The sequence below is a fragment of the Lynx canadensis genome, chromosome F2 (assembly GCF_007474595.2).
Source record: "Lynx canadensis isolate LIC74 chromosome F2, mLynCan4.pri.v2, whole genome shotgun sequence".
NCBI lineage: Eukaryota > Metazoa > Chordata > Mammalia > Carnivora > Felidae > Lynx > Lynx canadensis.
The window spans coordinates 15,566,080-15,585,302 of NC_044320.2; the positions used below are offsets into that span (position 1 = coordinate 15,566,080).

The 19,223-nt window shown below is 46.8% G+C and overlaps 1 protein-coding gene across 9 annotated transcripts in view; it reads left to right on the forward strand.

Moving 5' to 3' along the window:
- Positions 1 to 15,880: 15,880 nt before the first annotated feature.
- Positions 15,881 to 19,223, forward strand: part of MTSS1 (MTSS I-BAR domain containing 1) — a 165,644-nt gene continuing 162,301 nt past the window's right edge. For all 9 annotated transcript variants that reach the window (XM_030304471.2, XM_030304468.2, XM_032591949.1 and 6 more), the window contains exon 1: positions 15,881 to 16,483. In XM_030304471.2, coding sequence (XP_030160331.1) covers positions 16,412 to 16,483 — 72 coding nt within the window. In that variant the 5' untranslated portion in view covers positions 15,881 to 16,411. The remainder of the gene's footprint in view (positions 16,484 to 19,223) is intronic.

The window sequence follows — 19,223 nt, forward strand, 5'->3', positions numbered from 1 at the left end:
TCTCTCTTTCCTGGTGGCATGTATCCGTGAAACCTGGAACCATTGCCCCACTTTTGCTACCAGAGAAGCCGGCCTAGAGGCAAAACCAGCACAGTGAGACCAGCGGAGCTGAAAGAGCTCCAGAGAAATGAGCTGGAGCCCATTTTTCAAACTGTGCAGAGACTCATGAAGTGTTTTGCTCTTAGCATAATCAGGATCCAGGATCGTTTGAGACAGGGGGATCTTGTTTCAAGGACAGAAAAACTAGCCCAAACGAACAAGCAAATGTGGAATTTATTAGCTCAAGAACAGGACCAGTTGGTGAAAAAATTGGGTTTCAGGAATTGCCGAGTACAGGAGTTGAGATGAAAATCAGAGCACTCCACTTCTCTTCGTCTCGCTGCTTACTTCTGCCCTCCTTCTTGTGGGAGCCTTATTCTCAGACACGGCCCCCGTTCCCGGCTACGGTCTAGAGTTCACGACCTGGCACGTTCAAGTCCATCTTCAGAGTTGTCCAAGCAAACCCCTGGGATTTTTCTGATTGGGTCCTGGCTTAAGTCCTGTTCCCAATCCTGGACAAAGAACGGTGACCAGGAGAATGGACTTCCCCAAGAGACTTGACCCTTACGCCTGTGATTCACCTTGGGAGCCAACATAGGGCTCACCTTCATGAGAAGCACAGGGCTGGAAGCGGGGGGTGGGTATTTCCCCCCAAACAAAATCAGGCAACAACACAATGGATGTCTCTGGCGGCTCACTTGATAATGCCTCTTGGGCAACATTCCTCACATAATGCCACACACAACAGGTGGGTTTCACAGAAAATGTTGTTTATCACAGCTAAGACTGCCTTTCTTGAGTTTGCCAGCCTGAAACCAGAAATTGCTTCTGTGAGAGTTTTGTTCTTGCATGACGTGTATTTGTTCTCTCGGCTTACATTTCCTGGACACCAGTGATGGGAATGATTAGAGTTGCCATACTGACTGCTTACACACGTAATATATGCACTATCTCACTTAATCCTTGCTACTAGCTCATCGGTTCTCCAGCAGGGGCGATGTGGGCCTTCCCTCCCCCCCAGCACCAGGGGACATTTGACAATGTCTGCAGTTTGGGTTGTCGCAATTTGGGAGATGCTACTGGTGTCTAGTGGGTAGACGTCATGGATGGTGCTGTGCTCCCCACAATGCACAGGACAGTCCCTCGTAGCAGCGAATTGTCTAGTACAAAATGGCAAGGGCATCGAGACTGAGGGACCCTGTACACGCTCATGACACAGTTCCCATTGCTATGAAAGATGGAGAAACGTCATAACACTTGCCCAGGGCCATGCAAGGTAGGAAATGGTGGGATTGAGGATTTTTTTTTTAATGTTTATTTTATTTTTCTGAGAGAGAGAGAGCAAGAGAGAGAGAAAACGAGTCGGGGAGGGGCAGAGAGAGAGGGAGACACAGAATCCGAAGCAGGCTCCAGGCTCCAAGCTGTCAGCACAGAGCCTGACTTGGGGCTCGAACCCACAGACCGTGAAATCATGACCTGAGTCAAAGTTGGACATATAACCGACTGAGCCACCCAGGCGCCCCTGGGATTGAGGTTTTAATTCAGAGACCTTGCTTCTATCTGGTGATTGCTGAACTTGGCCCTGGAACTCGGCGTCCCTTGCTCACACGCTAAATTCTGGCTCAGTGGGCCAAGGTCCCCAGGACTCAGGATAACGGGATTGCAGATGATGCTAACGTGTGAGCAGCTAACTGATGAGTACGTGCAAGACGCAGGTGCCGTGTACCTGGGTGCAATGCACACACAGCCCTGGCAATTGGGGAGGCAAAGATGTGTCACCCCTGGAGCAAATAGACTCGTGGAAAACCAGGACATACAGAGGGAAGAACGCGTCCTGTTGGGCATTTCACTTCTATGTGCTTTCCCATTGCTTGGAATTCCTCCCTCTCTCTCTTTTCCAGCTTATCATCTTTCAAGCTCATCTGGAAAGCTTGCCTGACCTCCCGTCTCTGCAGTCCATCGTAGATGGTCTGCCTCTGTCGCTCTGTACATGGTTCAACAGCCTGAACAGAGTTCTGTTCTAGTCCTCACATCACATTGTAATTAGAGGTCTCCCTGGCTGTCTCACCCACTGGACGATAAGCTGCCTGAGGACAGAACCCACATCTATGCACCCGGTGCAGAGCCCAGTATCTGGCTGTGGGCTATTTGTCCACAAGCTGCCTATTGTCTCTTCCAGGAATCAGCAAACTTTTTCTGTAAAGTGTCAGATAGTAAATAGTTAGCCTTTGCAGGGTGTATCTCATCACAACTGCTCAACTCTGCTGTAGTTGGCACAAAACTAGCTGTAGAAAATATGTAAACGAATGAGCCTGGCTGTGTTCCAGTAACGCTTTATTTACAAAACCAGGCGGTGGGCCAGATTGGGCCTGCGGGCCATAGTTTACTGACTCCTGGCCTATTATAACGTCCATTCTTCCATTAGAAAGTCCTCATTTTTAATTCCTTTTGATGTTTATTTATTTTTTTGAGACTGAGAGACAGAGCACACGTGGGGGAAGGGCAGAGAGAGAGGGAGACACAGAATCCGAAGCAGGCTCCAAGCTCAGAGCTGTCAGCACAGAGTCCGATGTGGGGCTTGAACCCATGAACTGCGAGATCATGACCTGAGCCGAAATGGGACACGTAACTGACTGAGCCACCCAGGCGCCCCCGTAACTCCTCATTTTTAACTGCACATATCTGTGTCCAGCAGTCCCCCCAGTACAATACTTCCTAGCTGCTCCTGCAGCCAAATGTGACCCTTTGAATAAATCCCGGCTGATGGGATATAAGTGGACGCATTATTTGGGATTTCTTGGAAGGCTGTTTAAAAGTAGCTGACTCATTTGGGAAGGACCCCTCTCTTGATCCTGTGAAGGGCCCCGGTGGACATCTTGGACTGTGAGGTGGCTTTGAGGAAGAACCCACAGCTGGGAGGGAAGAGCAGAAAGACAGAGCCTGAGTCTCTGATGACGCCACGGGGCCGCCATATTTGTCCTGCACAGCCAGCCTGTAGACTTTTACACAACAGAAAGAGAAACTTCTGCCTTCGTTGAGCCACTGCATGTGTTTATGTTATTGTGTGCAGTAGGACCTAATCTTAACTCTACACCAGCATGCCCAAACTCTCAACAAATTATTGATAGTGAAAAGAATGCCTAGAGGCTAAGGGGGCACCCTAGGGTAACTCATTCTGCCAGGGTGGGTGGGGAGTCATGGAAACAAACAAATATCGGGTCCTCGTCAGGCTTTTCTGTGGTCTAGCACCCATGATGACTCAGGTCTCTGGCCAGCTCCTCCTGCTGTCTTTTTTCCTTCCTGCAGTGCCCACCGTCAATTCTATCTTCTGGGGCACCATTCCCCACCGAGAATGTCAGAGAGAATTCAGCTTCCTACAAGAGAATGCACTGTTCCTTGTTGTTTGAAAGGAATTTTACCACTAGATGCCAAGGGGACGCAGCCAGGGCGATCCCCCAAATAACAAAAAGAGTACCGTCTACCAGACTGAGGAAATGCAACAGGTCCTTATTGTCATGGTCCCTGTCATTTGTTTGCCTGTCATTGACAGCGTGTGGGTGGCACGGAGGGAAAAACCTAGCTTTGGTGACTCCGTCACTTAGCAGTATGACATTGGCCCGGTTGTGTAATTTCCCTGTGCATCACTTTCCCCAAGTACAAACTAAGGCCACAGCAACTCTCACAGAGCAATCCTGTGACAGTGAAACAGGGAAGGCCTGGCACGGAGAAGGTGCCCAAATTAGTTTGGAAACTCCTCTCAGCCTGCCATCGTGTTGATCAGGAGGGAGGCATAGGGGGATGATAACCGTGGGTTTGGGTGGATCCCCTGCCCTGCTTTGAAAGGGCAAAATCTTCCAGACTTCCGACTAAACACTTCCTTTTCTCTTCGCCTGCCCCCGCACAACTGCACTTCCTTTTTTAGCCCCCCACCCTACTTTAAAGACATAGCAGAACAATCCTTTGAATCAGTAAAACTCCATTTTCCTGACATTATTTCAGCCACGCCAGAGTCCTGCGTGAACATCCAGTGCCACGGGGACATTCACAATGTCACACTTACCACGCATTTCCACTTTCCGGTGAACGAGGCCTTGACACGTCTCCAGCTGAGTAAGTGGTCACGGGGCACTCCAGACCTGCAGGTCCTTTCCATAAGGTGGCTTACAAATGCAAAATAGTCCACGTCCCTGGAGATGTCTGAAAAAGCTATTAGTGCCATGCGGGGGAAATGAACGACCCAAAAAAAGCTGCCAGCCGCGAACAGGATCCCACAGCATTCAGTGTGTGCGAATTGGGTTCATAGAGCCGCTGATCAGGAGACTGTAAACTCAGTACCACCTCCGGTAAATGGTGTCAAGGAGAAGTCGGTGAGCTCTAGAGAGAGGGTAAGGGGACCCACAGGTGATGGCCCTTTGGAAGTGCTCATGGCAGAGCCACTAATTGAGGAGTAAAAACAACACACCCAAAGGGAGACAGGAGCAAATGATGGACATAGATCTGGGTGGGAAAGGAGCAAATGATCTCTTTTTTTTCCCCTAGCACCTATCCAAACAAATGGTCCTTTTCATCCAACAAGGCGTCAAAATAGAACAATGTCAACGTATAACAAAAGGCATGACTAGCCGTCAGGTAAATACGAACAAAAGTCCGATGGGGACGGGGCAAACGAACTACTATTTGGGTATAGTAAAGCCTTTCCCTTTGGTTGTTAACAGTAACTAGGGAGAAAATTAAACACACTCAATCAGGGCATCGAATAGTATTAACTTCCAACGTGTATGAAATGTCTTGTTGGGCCCTGTACAGATGAGACAAAAGCCATTCATTCATTCCACAAATACCTGCTGGGCATGTACTATGTACGAAGCATTGAAGTAGGTGCTGGAAAATGTACCACTGACGTTGCCGGGGGTACACTTGTCGCAGCGAGGAGTCCAGGTTCTGTAGCGGAACTGCCTGTGTAGAGTCCTGATTGCATCACACCAGCTTCATGATCTTGAACAAGTCACTTAACTCTGCCATGCCTCGGTTTCTCCATCTGCAACTAGCATCCACCTCATGGGGTCAGCCAGAGGCTGACATGAGACGATACACGTGAAGTGTGCAGAACAGAGCCTGCCATTCAGGTCAGGGTGTTTTAGTTGTGATGGTGGCTGCTATGGTTATCATTACTGCAGGCCAGAGGGGCTGAGAGGCCCAGCGTTGAGCAAGAAAGGACACCGAGAACTAGGAAGGAGAAAGACAGCTGTGCGTTGGAAACACTCAGAAAGAGGATCGAGGGGCGCCTGCTGACTCAGTCGGAAGAGCATGCGATTCTTGATCTTGCGGTTGTGAGTTCCAGCCCCGCGTTGAGTGTAGATTGCTTAAAAATAAAATCTTAAAAAACAACAAAACAAACAAACAAAAAGAACGAATCTACTAATCTTAGATGTGCAGTTGGTGGCAGGGTCTAGGACCCACATCGCAACAGCCACTGCAAATATTTGAAGGAAGCGGTGTGTGTATGAATGGGCCATGTTACATCTCTGATATATGCCCTGCAAATAAACGAAGACCAACCAAATGAGAAATGCAAAAAGCTATTTATATGCGATCATAAGAAAGTCGGCCGCTGTCACTTGCATTTTGGCAGAGACGGACAGGACAGGCAGGCAGAAAGTTGGAGAGCTTGGTTGTGGAAGGAACCCCCCCCCGCCCCCTCCCCCCAGCCTTAGGTATGCCGTGATTGGAGACTGTTGGGAAGCTGGAGGCGGGCGAACTAGAAGCAGGGAATCCTATTGGTTAGGAGTGCGCATGTAGCTCTCTCTGATTGGTCCCAAGTTGGAGGCGGAGGGGGGAAATATGGAAGGTATCCGTTATCAATCAAGTTCTAGACACTTGGGGCCTAGTTTTACAGAATTATTGTTTCGCTTCCTGGATTGCCACTAGAGATAGCAATCTGTCTTCTAGCAAATCTGACTTAGGGCAGACCGGCCACCTGGGTTGTTTATTGATAAGGGCAGGTAAAAGATGTGTTTCCTGGGCAGATTTTGCCTCAAGGTTTTATTTCTATTTTTTTATATGATCTGACCACTGCATATTCAGTCTCTCTTTGCATAGGCTTGGTGGTTCATAAGGATGTGTGGACCTCGTGCAGTAAATTCCATGAAGGCCCCACAGAAAGGAACACACTTCTTTAAAATATCGGAAAATAATGTCATGTTTTTGGGACTCAGATGTGTTTTGTGACCAGCCATCTTGCTTGGACTTCTGGGCCCCCAACGGCCAGATACTTTTAAGTGGTGTGCCCTTCTCTCTTGAGTAAGAGAGTCCAACAAGGTAATTTTAGCTGTGATGCTTGGGAGATGGTGCGGTTAAAAGAGATTTCAAATTAGAGTCCTGGGTCTTAGTGCCATTTCTGCCACTTCCTAGCTGGGTGGCTTTGGGAAGTCACGAGCACCAAGTCTGCTGCCACTCCTGGGACTCAGGTCCAGCTGAGAACTTTCAGAGCCGTCCCCCTACTCTCTCCCACCTCCACCTACCCCCACCCCACTCCCCCACCCCCTGCCACCCCACCTCCTCTCTGATACTCTGATACTGTGAGAGCCGCAACAATATTTGTGAAAATGCTTCATAAACCATGTGGAGTTATGCAAATCTAAGTGAATATTATCAAAATTATAGAAATGTTATTGTCTATCATGCATCCAGCGCTTTAAGAAATCCATTAATGAGATTCTTTTTAAAAAAATTTTCTTTTTTCTTCCTGGCTTTGTTCTCAGCCAGGCCACTAGGTGAGGTCTTTAGAGTGGCACATCATTTTCGAGGGAGCTATTCAATGAATCATTTCTGTTATAACTACAATATCCCTTTGGATTGTGTGCTTCTGGAAAACCATCACAGCTGGAGGAGTGGCCCTAACTCCCTGCTTATCCTGCAAACAGATCAAATGGCCTGGGGCGGGGGGGGGGGGGGGGGGAGAAGCCCGATTAATGGCCAAATGAATTAGTAGCAAGTTGGGAATAAAAAACAGAGAGCCAAATGGTTACCAATACAGTTTACCTTCCTTTACACAATGAGGTGGTCCAGTAATGCAGCTAAATGGGATTGCTACAGATGGAATCAAAATGGGGGAGATTGCTATTTAAAGGCCCCCTGGGGGGAAATTACTTGATAAAAGATCTTTCCATTTTCATGAATGAGTCCCCTGAGACAACTGCTTTTTCTAAATTAATCCAGTTTTCTAATTATTTTTATATATTATAATACATATTAAACTACAAGCAGAAACTATATTATGGAATTGAACATATAAATATATAGAGAATATAGTTTATATAATATACATAATTTCTATAATAATAAGTTATTGAGACCCAGTGGCTAACATGTATGTAAATTGTGTGGCTATTTACATTCCTCCTCTGGGAGATGGTGTTGAAGGAAAGACGGTGCATTGATTATAGAACCTTAAGAAAATTCACTGCGGGGGTGCCTGGGTGGCTTGCTCTGTTAAGTGTCTGACTGTTGGTATGGGCTCAGGTCATGCTCTTACGGTTCGTGGGTTTGAGCCCCACATTAGGCTCTGCACTGATGGTGTGGAGCCTGCTTGGAATTCTCTCTCTCTCAAAAAAATAAATAAACATTAAAATATTTTTTTAATTTTAATTTTTTATTAATTTTAATTTATTTTTAAATAAATTTTACTTAAAAATTTTTTAATGTTTATTTTTTTGAGAGAGAGTGTGTGCGTGGGGGGGGGGGAGGGGCAGAGAGAGGGACACACAGAATCCAAAGCAGGCTCGAGGCTCTGAGCTGTCAGCACAGAGCCCGATGCGGGGCTCAAACCCACAGACCGAGAGATCATGACCTGAGCTGAAGTTGGATGCCTAACCGACTAAGCCACCCAGGTGCCCCCCAAAATTTTTTTTGTTTAAAAAAAGAATTAAAGAACATTCACTGCAACAAAGGGAAAAGAATCCAACTCAGGATAAAGATCTTATTTCAAATAAATAGCTATGACCAACAAGGGACTGGTTGCCATTTGAAGTATTAAGCTCCCTATCAGAAAAATTTAGATTATGGGGAACAACTATGTGGAAATCTGTTTTCATTTGATGATTGGGGTTGAATTTGTTCCAGCAAATACCTATCTATAGGAGGTGTGAGATGATGGGTAGGTCTTTCCTTCAATATGTTTAGGTTAAAATAGATATAGAGTAAAATAAATATAAACAACAAGTTTTGGGGGGAAGGCGTGCCCCTGTTGCAGATGAGACAAGCTCATGGTTGTGCTTCCTTCTGCTTGTCTAGTGACAGACAAGGTGATAGGGAGAGTCCAGGAGTCCAAGGCAGTGGGGGAAGGGCATGAAGCATCATTTGGGAGGTGATTTTCTTCTTTTAATGTTTACTATTTATTTTTTGAGAGAGAGACAGAGCATGAGCAGGAGAGGGGCAGAAAGGGAGGGAGACACAGAATCCAAAGCAGGCTCCAGGCTGTCAGCAGCCCCGACACAGGGCTCGAACCCACAAACCAAGGTCATGGCCTGAGCCAAAGTCAGAGGCTCAACTGACTGAGCCACGCAGGCGCTCCAATTTTCTCCTTTCTCTGGGAATGCCTTCCTAAGTCACCGCCTGGAGCAAACAGCACCCATCCCTTCCCTCATCTCTTTCTCCAGCTGCTTCCAAAACATAAACATATATACACCCACAGAGACAGACATAAACACCTATATATGTAAAGCCAACAAAGGTTGAGAGTGAGCCTAAAGTCAGGCCTGAAGGTCAGCCACCGTCACACGGAAGACACCTTTAACATCACCTGGAAGGTACCAACCCTCTCATTTTACAAATGAGGAAAGTGAGGCCCAGAAGGGATCTCTGACTTCCTGGAGATCACACAGCTAGTCAAGCTCAGGTGGACAGGTTTTTTCTTCTCCTTCTCTCTTCTGATGGGCATCCTTAGGAAGATATTACATACCATCATTCCTGCCTTGGGGCCAGTGGCCCACGGGGTGTCGTGCTCATTAGTTAGGTAATGCTTGCCACCACCTTTGAAGCTACTGGATAGGATCACAGGTAAATATCATTACCCTCTGCAAATGAAACGTTTCCCTGCGCACAACCTGTTTTCACTTGTTGCCTGTGGCCGCTGGCCACTTGTGGCTGCAGAGATTGCTGCCGAGCTTCAGATCACAAGCATTCATTTGCTCACAAGCTTCAGAAAATAGAAGGGCTGGGTCTGGGTCTTATTATTAAAAGCAAACAAACCCATTATTAAAAGTAAACAAGACAGAACTGCTTTGAAACAATTGATTAAATGTCTCCCGGCTCAGAGGCCGAAATTCACCTCTGTTACCCCAAACAAAGCCAGCAGTGGTTAAGAACCACACACACACACACACACACACACACACACCCCGTTTTGAGTGTCTGTTACAGCTCAGGCTCAGTAACTACATTATCTCTAATATTTAAGATTTGGAAGTAAGAATATTTTGCATTTTATCAATGGCATGGGCAGGTCAAGTAATTTGCTCATGGACACACCTGTCATATGGACACATGAGGATTTGAACTTAAATCTCTATGACTCCACAACCGTGCCCAATCTACCTTAGCACATTAAAGACAGGTCTCCCATGCCCCTGTTTTTGCTGTTGGTTTAAAGAAAAGCTCGAGACATAGGAGAAGGAAGCTTGCATCTGCCTTGGCAAAACCTCCTGAAATTGTAGGCATGCCTGTGGTGTTGCTGGAGAGAGGAAGCCCTGAGCCACCCCGATCAGTTAAATGTGCAAAGTGGGCACAGCAAAGACTATAGATGTCTTTAGTATCTTGCCGCAACGCACTCTTAATTCCTGTGTCATTTATATTCTCTGCTGTCCAAACAAACCAGAATTCAGCTTTGCAGGTGCAGAATCTTGGCCTTCTCAGTGAATCTAGGGTTAATGAATTCTCAGTAATGACTACCGCTAGCCAAACTTATGAGTGACAGATGTTTAGACAGACTATTAATTGGCTACAGTAGAATTTTGTTTACCTGGAAGTCTTAATGCTAGAAACATCTCAACAATGGGATTGCTCTAAAACAAATTTTATAATTTCTAAAATCATGCTATTGGAAGGATCAATAAACAATTTGCTGTGGGTGCAATGCTAGGTAACAGAGAAATTTACCATATAACCAATGACTAGTTGGGGATGATACAGCAGCCAAATCTTGATGCAGACAGATGGTAGCACTGTCATGAATAGATTGACATTGACTTCATCAGAGCTAATTCATGTTGTGAAAAACCTTACGAATTACATGGAATAAAAAACCATTTACTGGAAAATAGTCTGACAATTCCTCGAAAGGTTACAAACAGATTTTCTGTATGACCCAGCCATTCCATTCTAAGTATATACACAAGAGAAGTGAAAACATATGTCAGCACAAAAACTCATACATGAATGCTTATAGCACTTTTATTCATAATAGTCAAAATAGAAACAATTCAAATGTTCACCAACGAATGAATGGATAAACAAGTGTGGTATATCCATACAATGGAATATTATTCAGCCACAAAAGGAATGAAGTCCAGAAATATGCTAGAATGGATGAACCTTGTAAATATTATGCTAAGTAAAAGAAGTCAGACGAGAAAGGCCAATGCATGATTTCATTTCTATGAAATGTTCAGAATAGGCAAATCTATTGAGACAGAACATCGATTAGTAGATGTCTAGGGCTGGGGATGGAGAGGTATGGGGAAGTGGGGAGTGACTGCTAATGGGTAAGGATTAGCTTCGGTGAAAATGTTCTAAAATTGGTTGTGATCGTGGTCACACAACTCTGTGAGTATACTAAAAATAACTGTAAAATGTTTACATAGGGAAATGTTGGTTTTTGCAGAATGTGTAATATTTTCCATTTTTAGGTAAACTCAGATGCTTCTGATTAATTAGATATAACTAGATGTTTTTCAGTTGCTTCACGTGGTATGTTAAAAGTAAAGTTTGCTAATAAGGCTTTTCACTCTTTTGCTTCTATATAACCAGAACTCATATCTTACCTACACAATGCCCCTTTTTTTTCTTCGGTGCTCATATGGAACAGAAAAGCTGAGAATGGGAAGAGGAAGAGATTGGATCCTGGACAGTCTTCTTCTGTAATTTGTGATGGGTGTATCTGCTCCCCTGCAAGCCCCATTCTCAATATCAAGGTAACTAATTTTGCTAAATGAGTAGTCGGCAGGCAGCTTGGGAGAATATCAACAGGGAGAAGGGAACCAGGAATTCCTTGGGAAAAAAAGTGTGACTTGGGATGGAGTAGATGCTTCAGAAATGTCTCAGGAATGGACAAAACCATCCCTATCCAGGACAGGGCAGGCACACTTTTCTGGTGACCTAGCACCATAACATTGGGCCTCTTGTCCTTGAACAGTCCCAGAGAAATGCAAATTCTTATACCCTTCCCCCTCTTTTACATCTTCCTCATGAACCAAATCCCGTATGTGAGTGCCATGATCAGAAACCACAAACTGGCCTGCAGAGGAGATTTTTAAAAATTGGGAAATTTAAAAATATTTAGATTTTGGAGACCTTCACACCAGGATCCAAAGTGTCAGCCCCTCTGGAAGGACTGGAACATGTGGTGAATAAGGACACACATTCCCACTGGGCCTGGGAGTATGGAGCAGCTGGCTCTTGAGGGAGCACTTTGCTGACCAGGGCTCCAGTGTCCCTCCCCACCTCTTGTGAACTTACAATTGGCCTGCTTCACACAGGTTTGCTGCCTGACCCCCATAGGCATGGGTTTGGGACCCTGCAGTTCCAGAACCTTACTTTGGCCTGGCTACCAATTGGTTCATGATGGTATACCTTCTTTCATTAGTTTTCTGCCTCAGTGACACATTCTGCACATTAAGGCTATATTATTTTGGGGTGTATCTCAGGCCACCATCTGCAAACACAGACAAACCATCTCTTAGGGTGAGTCATTGCAACAGATATGATTTGTTGATTCTTGCTGGTTTCATTTTTAAAATGGCCTTCAGTTTCTAAATTTGAGACACTTTTATATACTGCCAACTTCCCAATTTATCTAAGGGATTTAGTGGTTTGGGGCTCATAAAGCGTTCTGCTAATAGGTCATAAAAAGGAGCTTGAACTAAGTTTATTTCATAGATGAGCCATGGTAATGATCAATACATATTACTAGCTAACCTTTGTTGGATACTTACTGTGTGCCAAGTACTAGAGTAAATAATCCCATCTAGGCCTCGCATAGCCCTAGGAGTTCACACTTCCATTATCCATTTTACAGATGAAAAAACTGAGGCACAGAAGGCTGGGCAGCAAAGAAGTCAGAATTCAAACCTAGGCAGCCTGACTCTGAGCCTACCCTCTTCACCACCTTGCACAGCTACCTCTGGACAAGGATCTCTTACAAGGGGTCAGAAGATTCACAAACAATGGCAACCCTCATAGCAACCCTGAGGCCTCCCCTCGGGGACATACATGAAGGATCTCATGAGGAGCCTTTAAAAATTTTTTTTTTTAATGTTTATTTATTTTTGAGAGAGACAGAATGTGAGTGGGTTAGGGGCAGAGAGAGAGGGAGATGCAGAATCCAAAGCAGGCTCCAGGCTCAGTGCAGAGTCCGGTGCAGGGCTAGAACTCACGAGCTGTGAGATCGTGACCTAAGCTGAGGTCTGACACTCAACCTACTGAGCCACCCAGGCGCCCCTCATGAGGAGCCTTTAAAGCATGTGGAGACATGGAGGAAATACCATAAAGGATAAACATTTGGGAGATCTAAGGAAGGGTAAGTGTGGAGATCTCTGCACTATTCTTGCCTATTTCTGTATGTCTGAAATGTATCAAAGTAAAAAAAAATTAAAAGAAAAAATGTGTTGGAATAATATTAATTGACCTGGAGGGATTTCTATAGGAATTGTTGATGGTAAGAGGTGTTAACACCAAGTGTTAATAACAAGATCCAGAAAAGTGTGTGTGATGTGATCCTATTTGGGTGAAGCAAATAAGGACAAAATATGAACACACACACACATGCACACACACACATATGCCTATGTATCCTTATATGAGGATGGAATAAAATATGTATACTACATTTAAAAAAAAAATCTGGAGCCCAGTCCCCAGAGATTCTACTTTAATTGTTTAGGGGTAGGACCTGAGCATGGGTATCTTTTAAAGTTCCTTAGATCAAGGTTCTCAAATTTGCTGCACATTAGAATCATTTGGGAAGTTTTACAAAGCCCAGATGAATTAAATTGGGTTCCCTGGTTGTGGAACCCAGGCACAGGTGTTTTAAAGTCCCCCCAGGGGATTCCAGTTGCCAAGTCTGAGGACCAGGCAGGGCTCCCAGTACACCCAGGGCTGAGAATCACTTCTTGGAGGGAAGGAAACTCACGTGTGTAGCATGACTACATGATAGGCATTTGATATCTATTTCGATCCTGGGAATGGGCCACAAGTTAGGAACCCACAAGGAAATAGAGGCTGGCTTCAGAGATCAAATAGCCTGCCAGAGGTTACAGAGCTAGGAGATGGTGGTTAGCATCCTGACCCACCACCATCTACTGGGCGAAGCAGGGTGACGGGAACCGCTTTGAGAAATCTTCATTGCCTCTCAATCTCTCCTTTCGAAGGCCACAAGATTTGAAATTCCTTTAGTAGAGCTTCATTCCTCTGGGTTCCTCCTCCTAGGAGCTATTTAAAAAATAATAATAATAAAGCAAATACTCCTGGGAGAAACTGCATGTTAATCAGCTCTTGATGTCAGCCCAGTGAGTGCTAGGTGTTTCAAAGGGAGGAGAGAGTTTGAGGGAGGCTCAAACACGGGGAAAGAATGCAATGTAGGGGGTGCAACTCTGGTGTTGCCCCTTTCCTGTTCAAAATCTCTCCTTCACTAGACTTACCTCATCTTGTGTAATTGAGACTTCATGCCCATTGGTTAGCAACTCCCCATTACCACCTTCCCTCAACCACGGCACCTGGCAACCATTCAACGAGTTTGAGTATGTTAGCTAGTACTTAATATGAATAGAATCATGCAGCATTTGTCCTGTAATTGGTTTATTTCACTTATCACAATGTCCTCAAGTTGCATCCATGTTGTCACCTATGCAGGATTTCCTTCAGGGCTAAATAATATCCCGTTGTATGGACATACCACATTTTCTGTATCCATTCATCCATTATGGACATTTAGGTTGTTCCCGCATCTTGGCTATTATGAATAAATTACATCTGTTAGTGAGATTTATTGAGCGCTTATTTACTATATGCCAGAAACTACTTTAAATGTTTTACATATATTAGTGCACGTGAAAGTCCCAACAGCCCTATTAAGTCTTTATCCCCACTTACAGATGAGGAAAATGAAGCCGTTAAATTGGCCCAAGGTCATACAGTTAGTAGGTTGTAAACTGGAGTTTGAACCCAGGCAATCAGGCTCTATAAACAGTGACCTGATCACTATAATACCAATAGTATTAAAAATCATTATAATGGTAATGATTGAGAGCAAACTGTGTATCATGTACTGTTATTGGCAAGGTGAAGATGTGACCTAGGCATCCAAATCACCATGGGGACAGGACCCAGCAGACTTGTCTAAAAGACTGGTTAATTCCAGAAGTAACACTCCTCCTTATGATTTTTGGGAGAGGGGCGGAGAAGGGGAGTTGGGATTAAGAGTTGGGCAAGGTGGCCCAGGGGAAAATTATCTTCTGCAGCTGTGATATGCCCCTCCATGTATTTGACTCATGCCGTTTTTCAAAGCCAGAACTTTAGCTATTATTAGTGAGTCTGACACAAGTCTACAGCATTTTACATGTAATTTCTTTGGTCTCCTCGCCAGTATTTTCCTTTTGTACTTTGTGCTTCACAAAGTCAGCTCAAAGGTCAAGGGAGCAGTGAAGAGTTAGGTGCTTATGTTTTAAGGTCTTTTAAAAGCCTTTCATTTGATTCTCCCTTCTTGCCTATTTGGTGTTAAGCTATGCAGTTAGGCCGTAGAGCTATGAAAATGAACCACCGGCCTGCAAATCAACTTAGGCACATTTGTGTTCTTTCCAGGTTAAATCTCCCAACAGGGCTCTCTGCAGTTATTACCAACAGCCAATCCCCTCAGTGGGCCTGAAAAAAAAAAAAAAAACCCGTCCAAATCAGGGGCAGTCAACAATCCCCATAAATCGAAGCACAGTATACATTTATTTTACAATGGCAAATCAATCTGCTTTGCCAGCATCCTGCAACTTTTATTGAACTGGGCTTCCCGCCATAGGATACGCCCCCAAACTCTCGGTAATTACATATTTGTTAATTACTAATTAATTACAAATTACGATTGCTGTTTGCAATCGTGACTGGCGCTGCAGTCCTGATATCACAAAACGGGCCTCTTCTCCGAAGGCTGCAGTAGCAGCCACAGCAGTTTTCCCGCCCTACTGAGCGCTCACTACAATATGCTGGGCACTGCGCTAAGCGTGTCACCCTGCAAGTCCCCAGGGAGCGGCGGTGCACCCTGCGTTCCCGGCGCTCGCAGCCATTGTGGGGTGGGCGTTCGCCCAGCAGCGTGCTGACACGCCCTCTCCGTGCTCCGACCCGCGGCCAGGGCAGGAGGGGGTGCTCCGTGCGTGCTCGGGGGAAGAAGCGGCTCCCGCGGGGGTGGGTTAGTCGCTGCACAGCCCGCCGGTTCCCCTCCGCTGCGGGCGCCCCACGCGCCTCCCGGCCACGCGCTCCTAGCCCCGCCCGCGTGCGGCGGACGCACGGCCGCGAGCGCGCGCCCTCCCCGCGCCCCCGCGGCGGACGCACGGCCACGAGCGCGCGTGCGCCCCTCCGAACGTCCCCGGGAGCCGCGCCAGAGCGAGCGCTGGGGCCGGGCGCGCAGGAGTGAAAAGGAGGCGGCGGCCGCGGCTGCGAGCAACAGATCCGGGAGCCGCGAGCAGACGCGTTCTGCTGTTGGTCGATTTTTTTTTTTAACTTCAAAAATATTATTAAATTAGAAAATCTTGGATTTTTAAATGGCGCTGGCCCCGGGTCAGCGGGCGGTTTTCTTTGCTTCAAGATGGGCTTTGCCGTTTCCGTCGTGGGCACCAGTGGTGGCCTGATTGTCAGTCTTCTCCGGGCATTTTTAAGGCAAGGAGCCGAGCGCTGCATGTAGGCGAATCACGCTGCAGCGCGGTTTGGCTTTTAAAATTATTATTTGGGGCAGTGAACAGCCGATCTCGGGCACTTCGCCCTCTTTGCAGAAGAGGCTGCGAGTCGGAGGTGGGTCGCTCGGAGGGTGGAATTGTTCGCGGGTGAGCGAGCCCCGGCCCCGCGCACAGTCCAGGCGGCCCCGAGTGTGTGTCCTCACCCTGCCGGCGCCGGGAAAATGGAGGCTGTGATTGAGAAGGAATGCAGCGCGCTCGGAGGCCTCTTCCAGACCATCATCAGCGACATGAAGGTAGGACGCCGGGGGCGCGGCTGCGGTGCGGGCGGCCGCGCAGTGACCTCGCCGCGGAGCTTCGCCTCCGCCCCGGGCCGTCCGCCCGGCCCTTGCTTACGCGGTGGCCGCCGGCCACCTGCGGGAGCGCTCTGGCCGGGTGTCACCTGCTCACCCGCGGCGCCGCTCCGGGCACTGCTGGGTCACCGAGCTGGGCGGCTTCCCTGGGGGTGTCTGATGCCCCCTGCCCTCTCCACGCTTATTGTCCCAGGGGGCGGTAACATCTCGTTTCCCTGGGGGCGCAGGGCCCCGGCCCCAAGTTTTCCATTGTCTGTCGCTGGACCGAGCGTCTGCGACCCGCGGAGGCTGGGTGCCTGGGCAGACACCTGATTCCTCCGAGTACGGGGTGGGGGCACCTGGTGCGGTGGTGGGGAGGGATATAAGGGCTCTGCCCGGCCGCGGGAACTAGCCCCCACCCCCCACCCGCGTCCCCGGCCGGATAGGTTTGCCTCTCCCTCCTGGGCTTTCAGGTTCACCCTGGTGGGGGGGGTGGGTGGTGGTGCGGAATCTGAGCAAATTAGGTATTAATTAGGCTGTTCCATAGCTGGTGAGGGTATGCATGCCTTCCCTCAACCCTCCCCAGGGGCGCGAAGCAGAAGTTCCCAGAGTAGCCTTGCTGGGGACCTTCCTTCTGGCTGAGCCTCCTAGCCTGAAGGCAAGATTGGAGCCCCCTAAACAACTGTATTTTTACCCCCTCCGCCCCCCCCCCCAAACACAGACTCCCGGTTTTCTCTTGGAAGGATTGTGTAGATATTGTGTGTGTGTCTGTGTGTGTCGGTGTGCGCGCGCGCGGGCACGTGTGTGTGTATTGGGGGCGGGGAACAACACCCTGGCTTTTTCCTGCAAAGGGTGGGACTGGGGATAACCTGATCCTTGGATGTGGATTTTCTGGTGCATAGAGATAGACCAGGGCCCTGTGTTACTCATCCAAAGGAAATATAACCAGCCGTGCGAGCTGCCTGGAGGTGGGAATTGGGGGCGGTGGGGTTTTTTTTTTTTTTTTCTTGTGTATTTAGGGAGCTTCTCTTTGGCTCTGGCCCAGCCCCAGTTTGCCTCAACAGATCCGGGGAGGTGGTGTTTAATTAAAAGCTCGGCTTCCAAAACGAGTAGGCAGGTTTGGAAGGCTGTGCAGCCGGTGGGTGTGGACAGCCCCTCTTCAGCCGCTGCCTGGGCGTCTGGAGGAGCTTCTGTCTGATGAAGTGTAAGGTTTGGAGAGGGTTTGGCCTGGGAGATGGACTTTGCAAAGGAATGCTCAGCTGTCATGGCCTGCTTCCCCTTTTTAGAACCAACTGCCATCTCCTCAAGGGTGAACTTTCCCAAGGTGCCTCCATCACAGTCTTGTCCGTCCTTCTACAGAGGCAGTTTTTTTTTGTTTGCTTGTTTCTGGTTTTTGTTTTTGTCAGAAATTGACATTCATGTAGCATGATCTTTCCCGAGACCCTGCTTGTCCAGGAATGCCTTTAATCCAGCCACTTGGAATTAGGTGGATTATTCCCTGTTCAAAGACAGCCTCTTTCATTCCCTTGCCCTCAATCCACATGGATTTATTGAAGTGCTCTTTTGAGACAAAGATTGGTGTCCCTGCCTTGGACTCTGGGGGGAGGGGGGGGTCTTGTTAACTTAAATTCTATACGCCTTATAATCAAAGATTTAGTTTGAGGCACGTGTGTATTTTGATCACCAGGGGAAGAACTTGAGATGGGTTGGTAAAGCTGTGGGTGTTTTTTTTGGAGAAGAGAAATGCATGTTTCCTAGTCCTTCAGTAGTAACAAGGACCCAGTGACCTAAAAGTTCTGCCCACTGCAGTCCCAGCGTGTTCACATCTTGAGTTTTTTTCTCTCTTTGTTCCTTAATACATAATCTGTCCAGTCTTGGTTCTTTGTATTTATTGGCTTCAACCCTGAGCCATTCAAAAGGTAGCTCACCACAGGATGGGCCCCTTGTTTTCCACCTGCCTCCCATGGCTGCCTTTAGCATTCTGGCCAGAGGGATTTGTGGGTGCTAAGGTGGCATGCTTTTCCCTCTGCGAGATTCCAGTTGAAAATAAAGATTTATTTAATGCCCCTTCGGGGCTGGATCTATAGTTTGTGGTTCCTGACTTTTTTCTCTTTGAATTTAGTAGGGTTTGTTCAGCATCCTGTGGGAAGGCATTTATTTTAAGGTTGTTTGTTTTGTTTTGGCAAAGATTGTAAAAGCAAGCTTGAGTTGAAGACTAAAACTTGCCTTGGGGTCTGCAGAATTCCAGACTTTTTGGGAGTAGAGATAAGGAAAAAGAGAGGAGTTGACTTATTTCCAAGATTGTTTATGCATAAGATAATTGTTGAATATTTTCATGGAGTTTTCCTCTTAAAAGACTTTATGGATAGGATGGGAGTGATATTTTAAAAAGGAATTAAAACATTTGGGCACATAGGATAAGCAACGTGTAGTATGCATAATGCTTGAAGTCACCAGCAATTAAAGTCAGTCTTTCATATCTGAAATCAGGTGGCTTTCTAATGACCTGTTTATCCTTGTTTTCCTCTTTTTTGAACTGCCATGATGGGTTTCTAATGTCTTTGGTCCCCTTTCTCTTTGCTTTGAAGGACAAGTGTATATGTTGGAAACCCATTTGGAATCCCATCTTGAGAAAATTTTTAGGTTATTTTCCCAGAAGGAATGTTACACTGGGGTGAGGAAAGGGTAAGGAATTTTTTTTTTT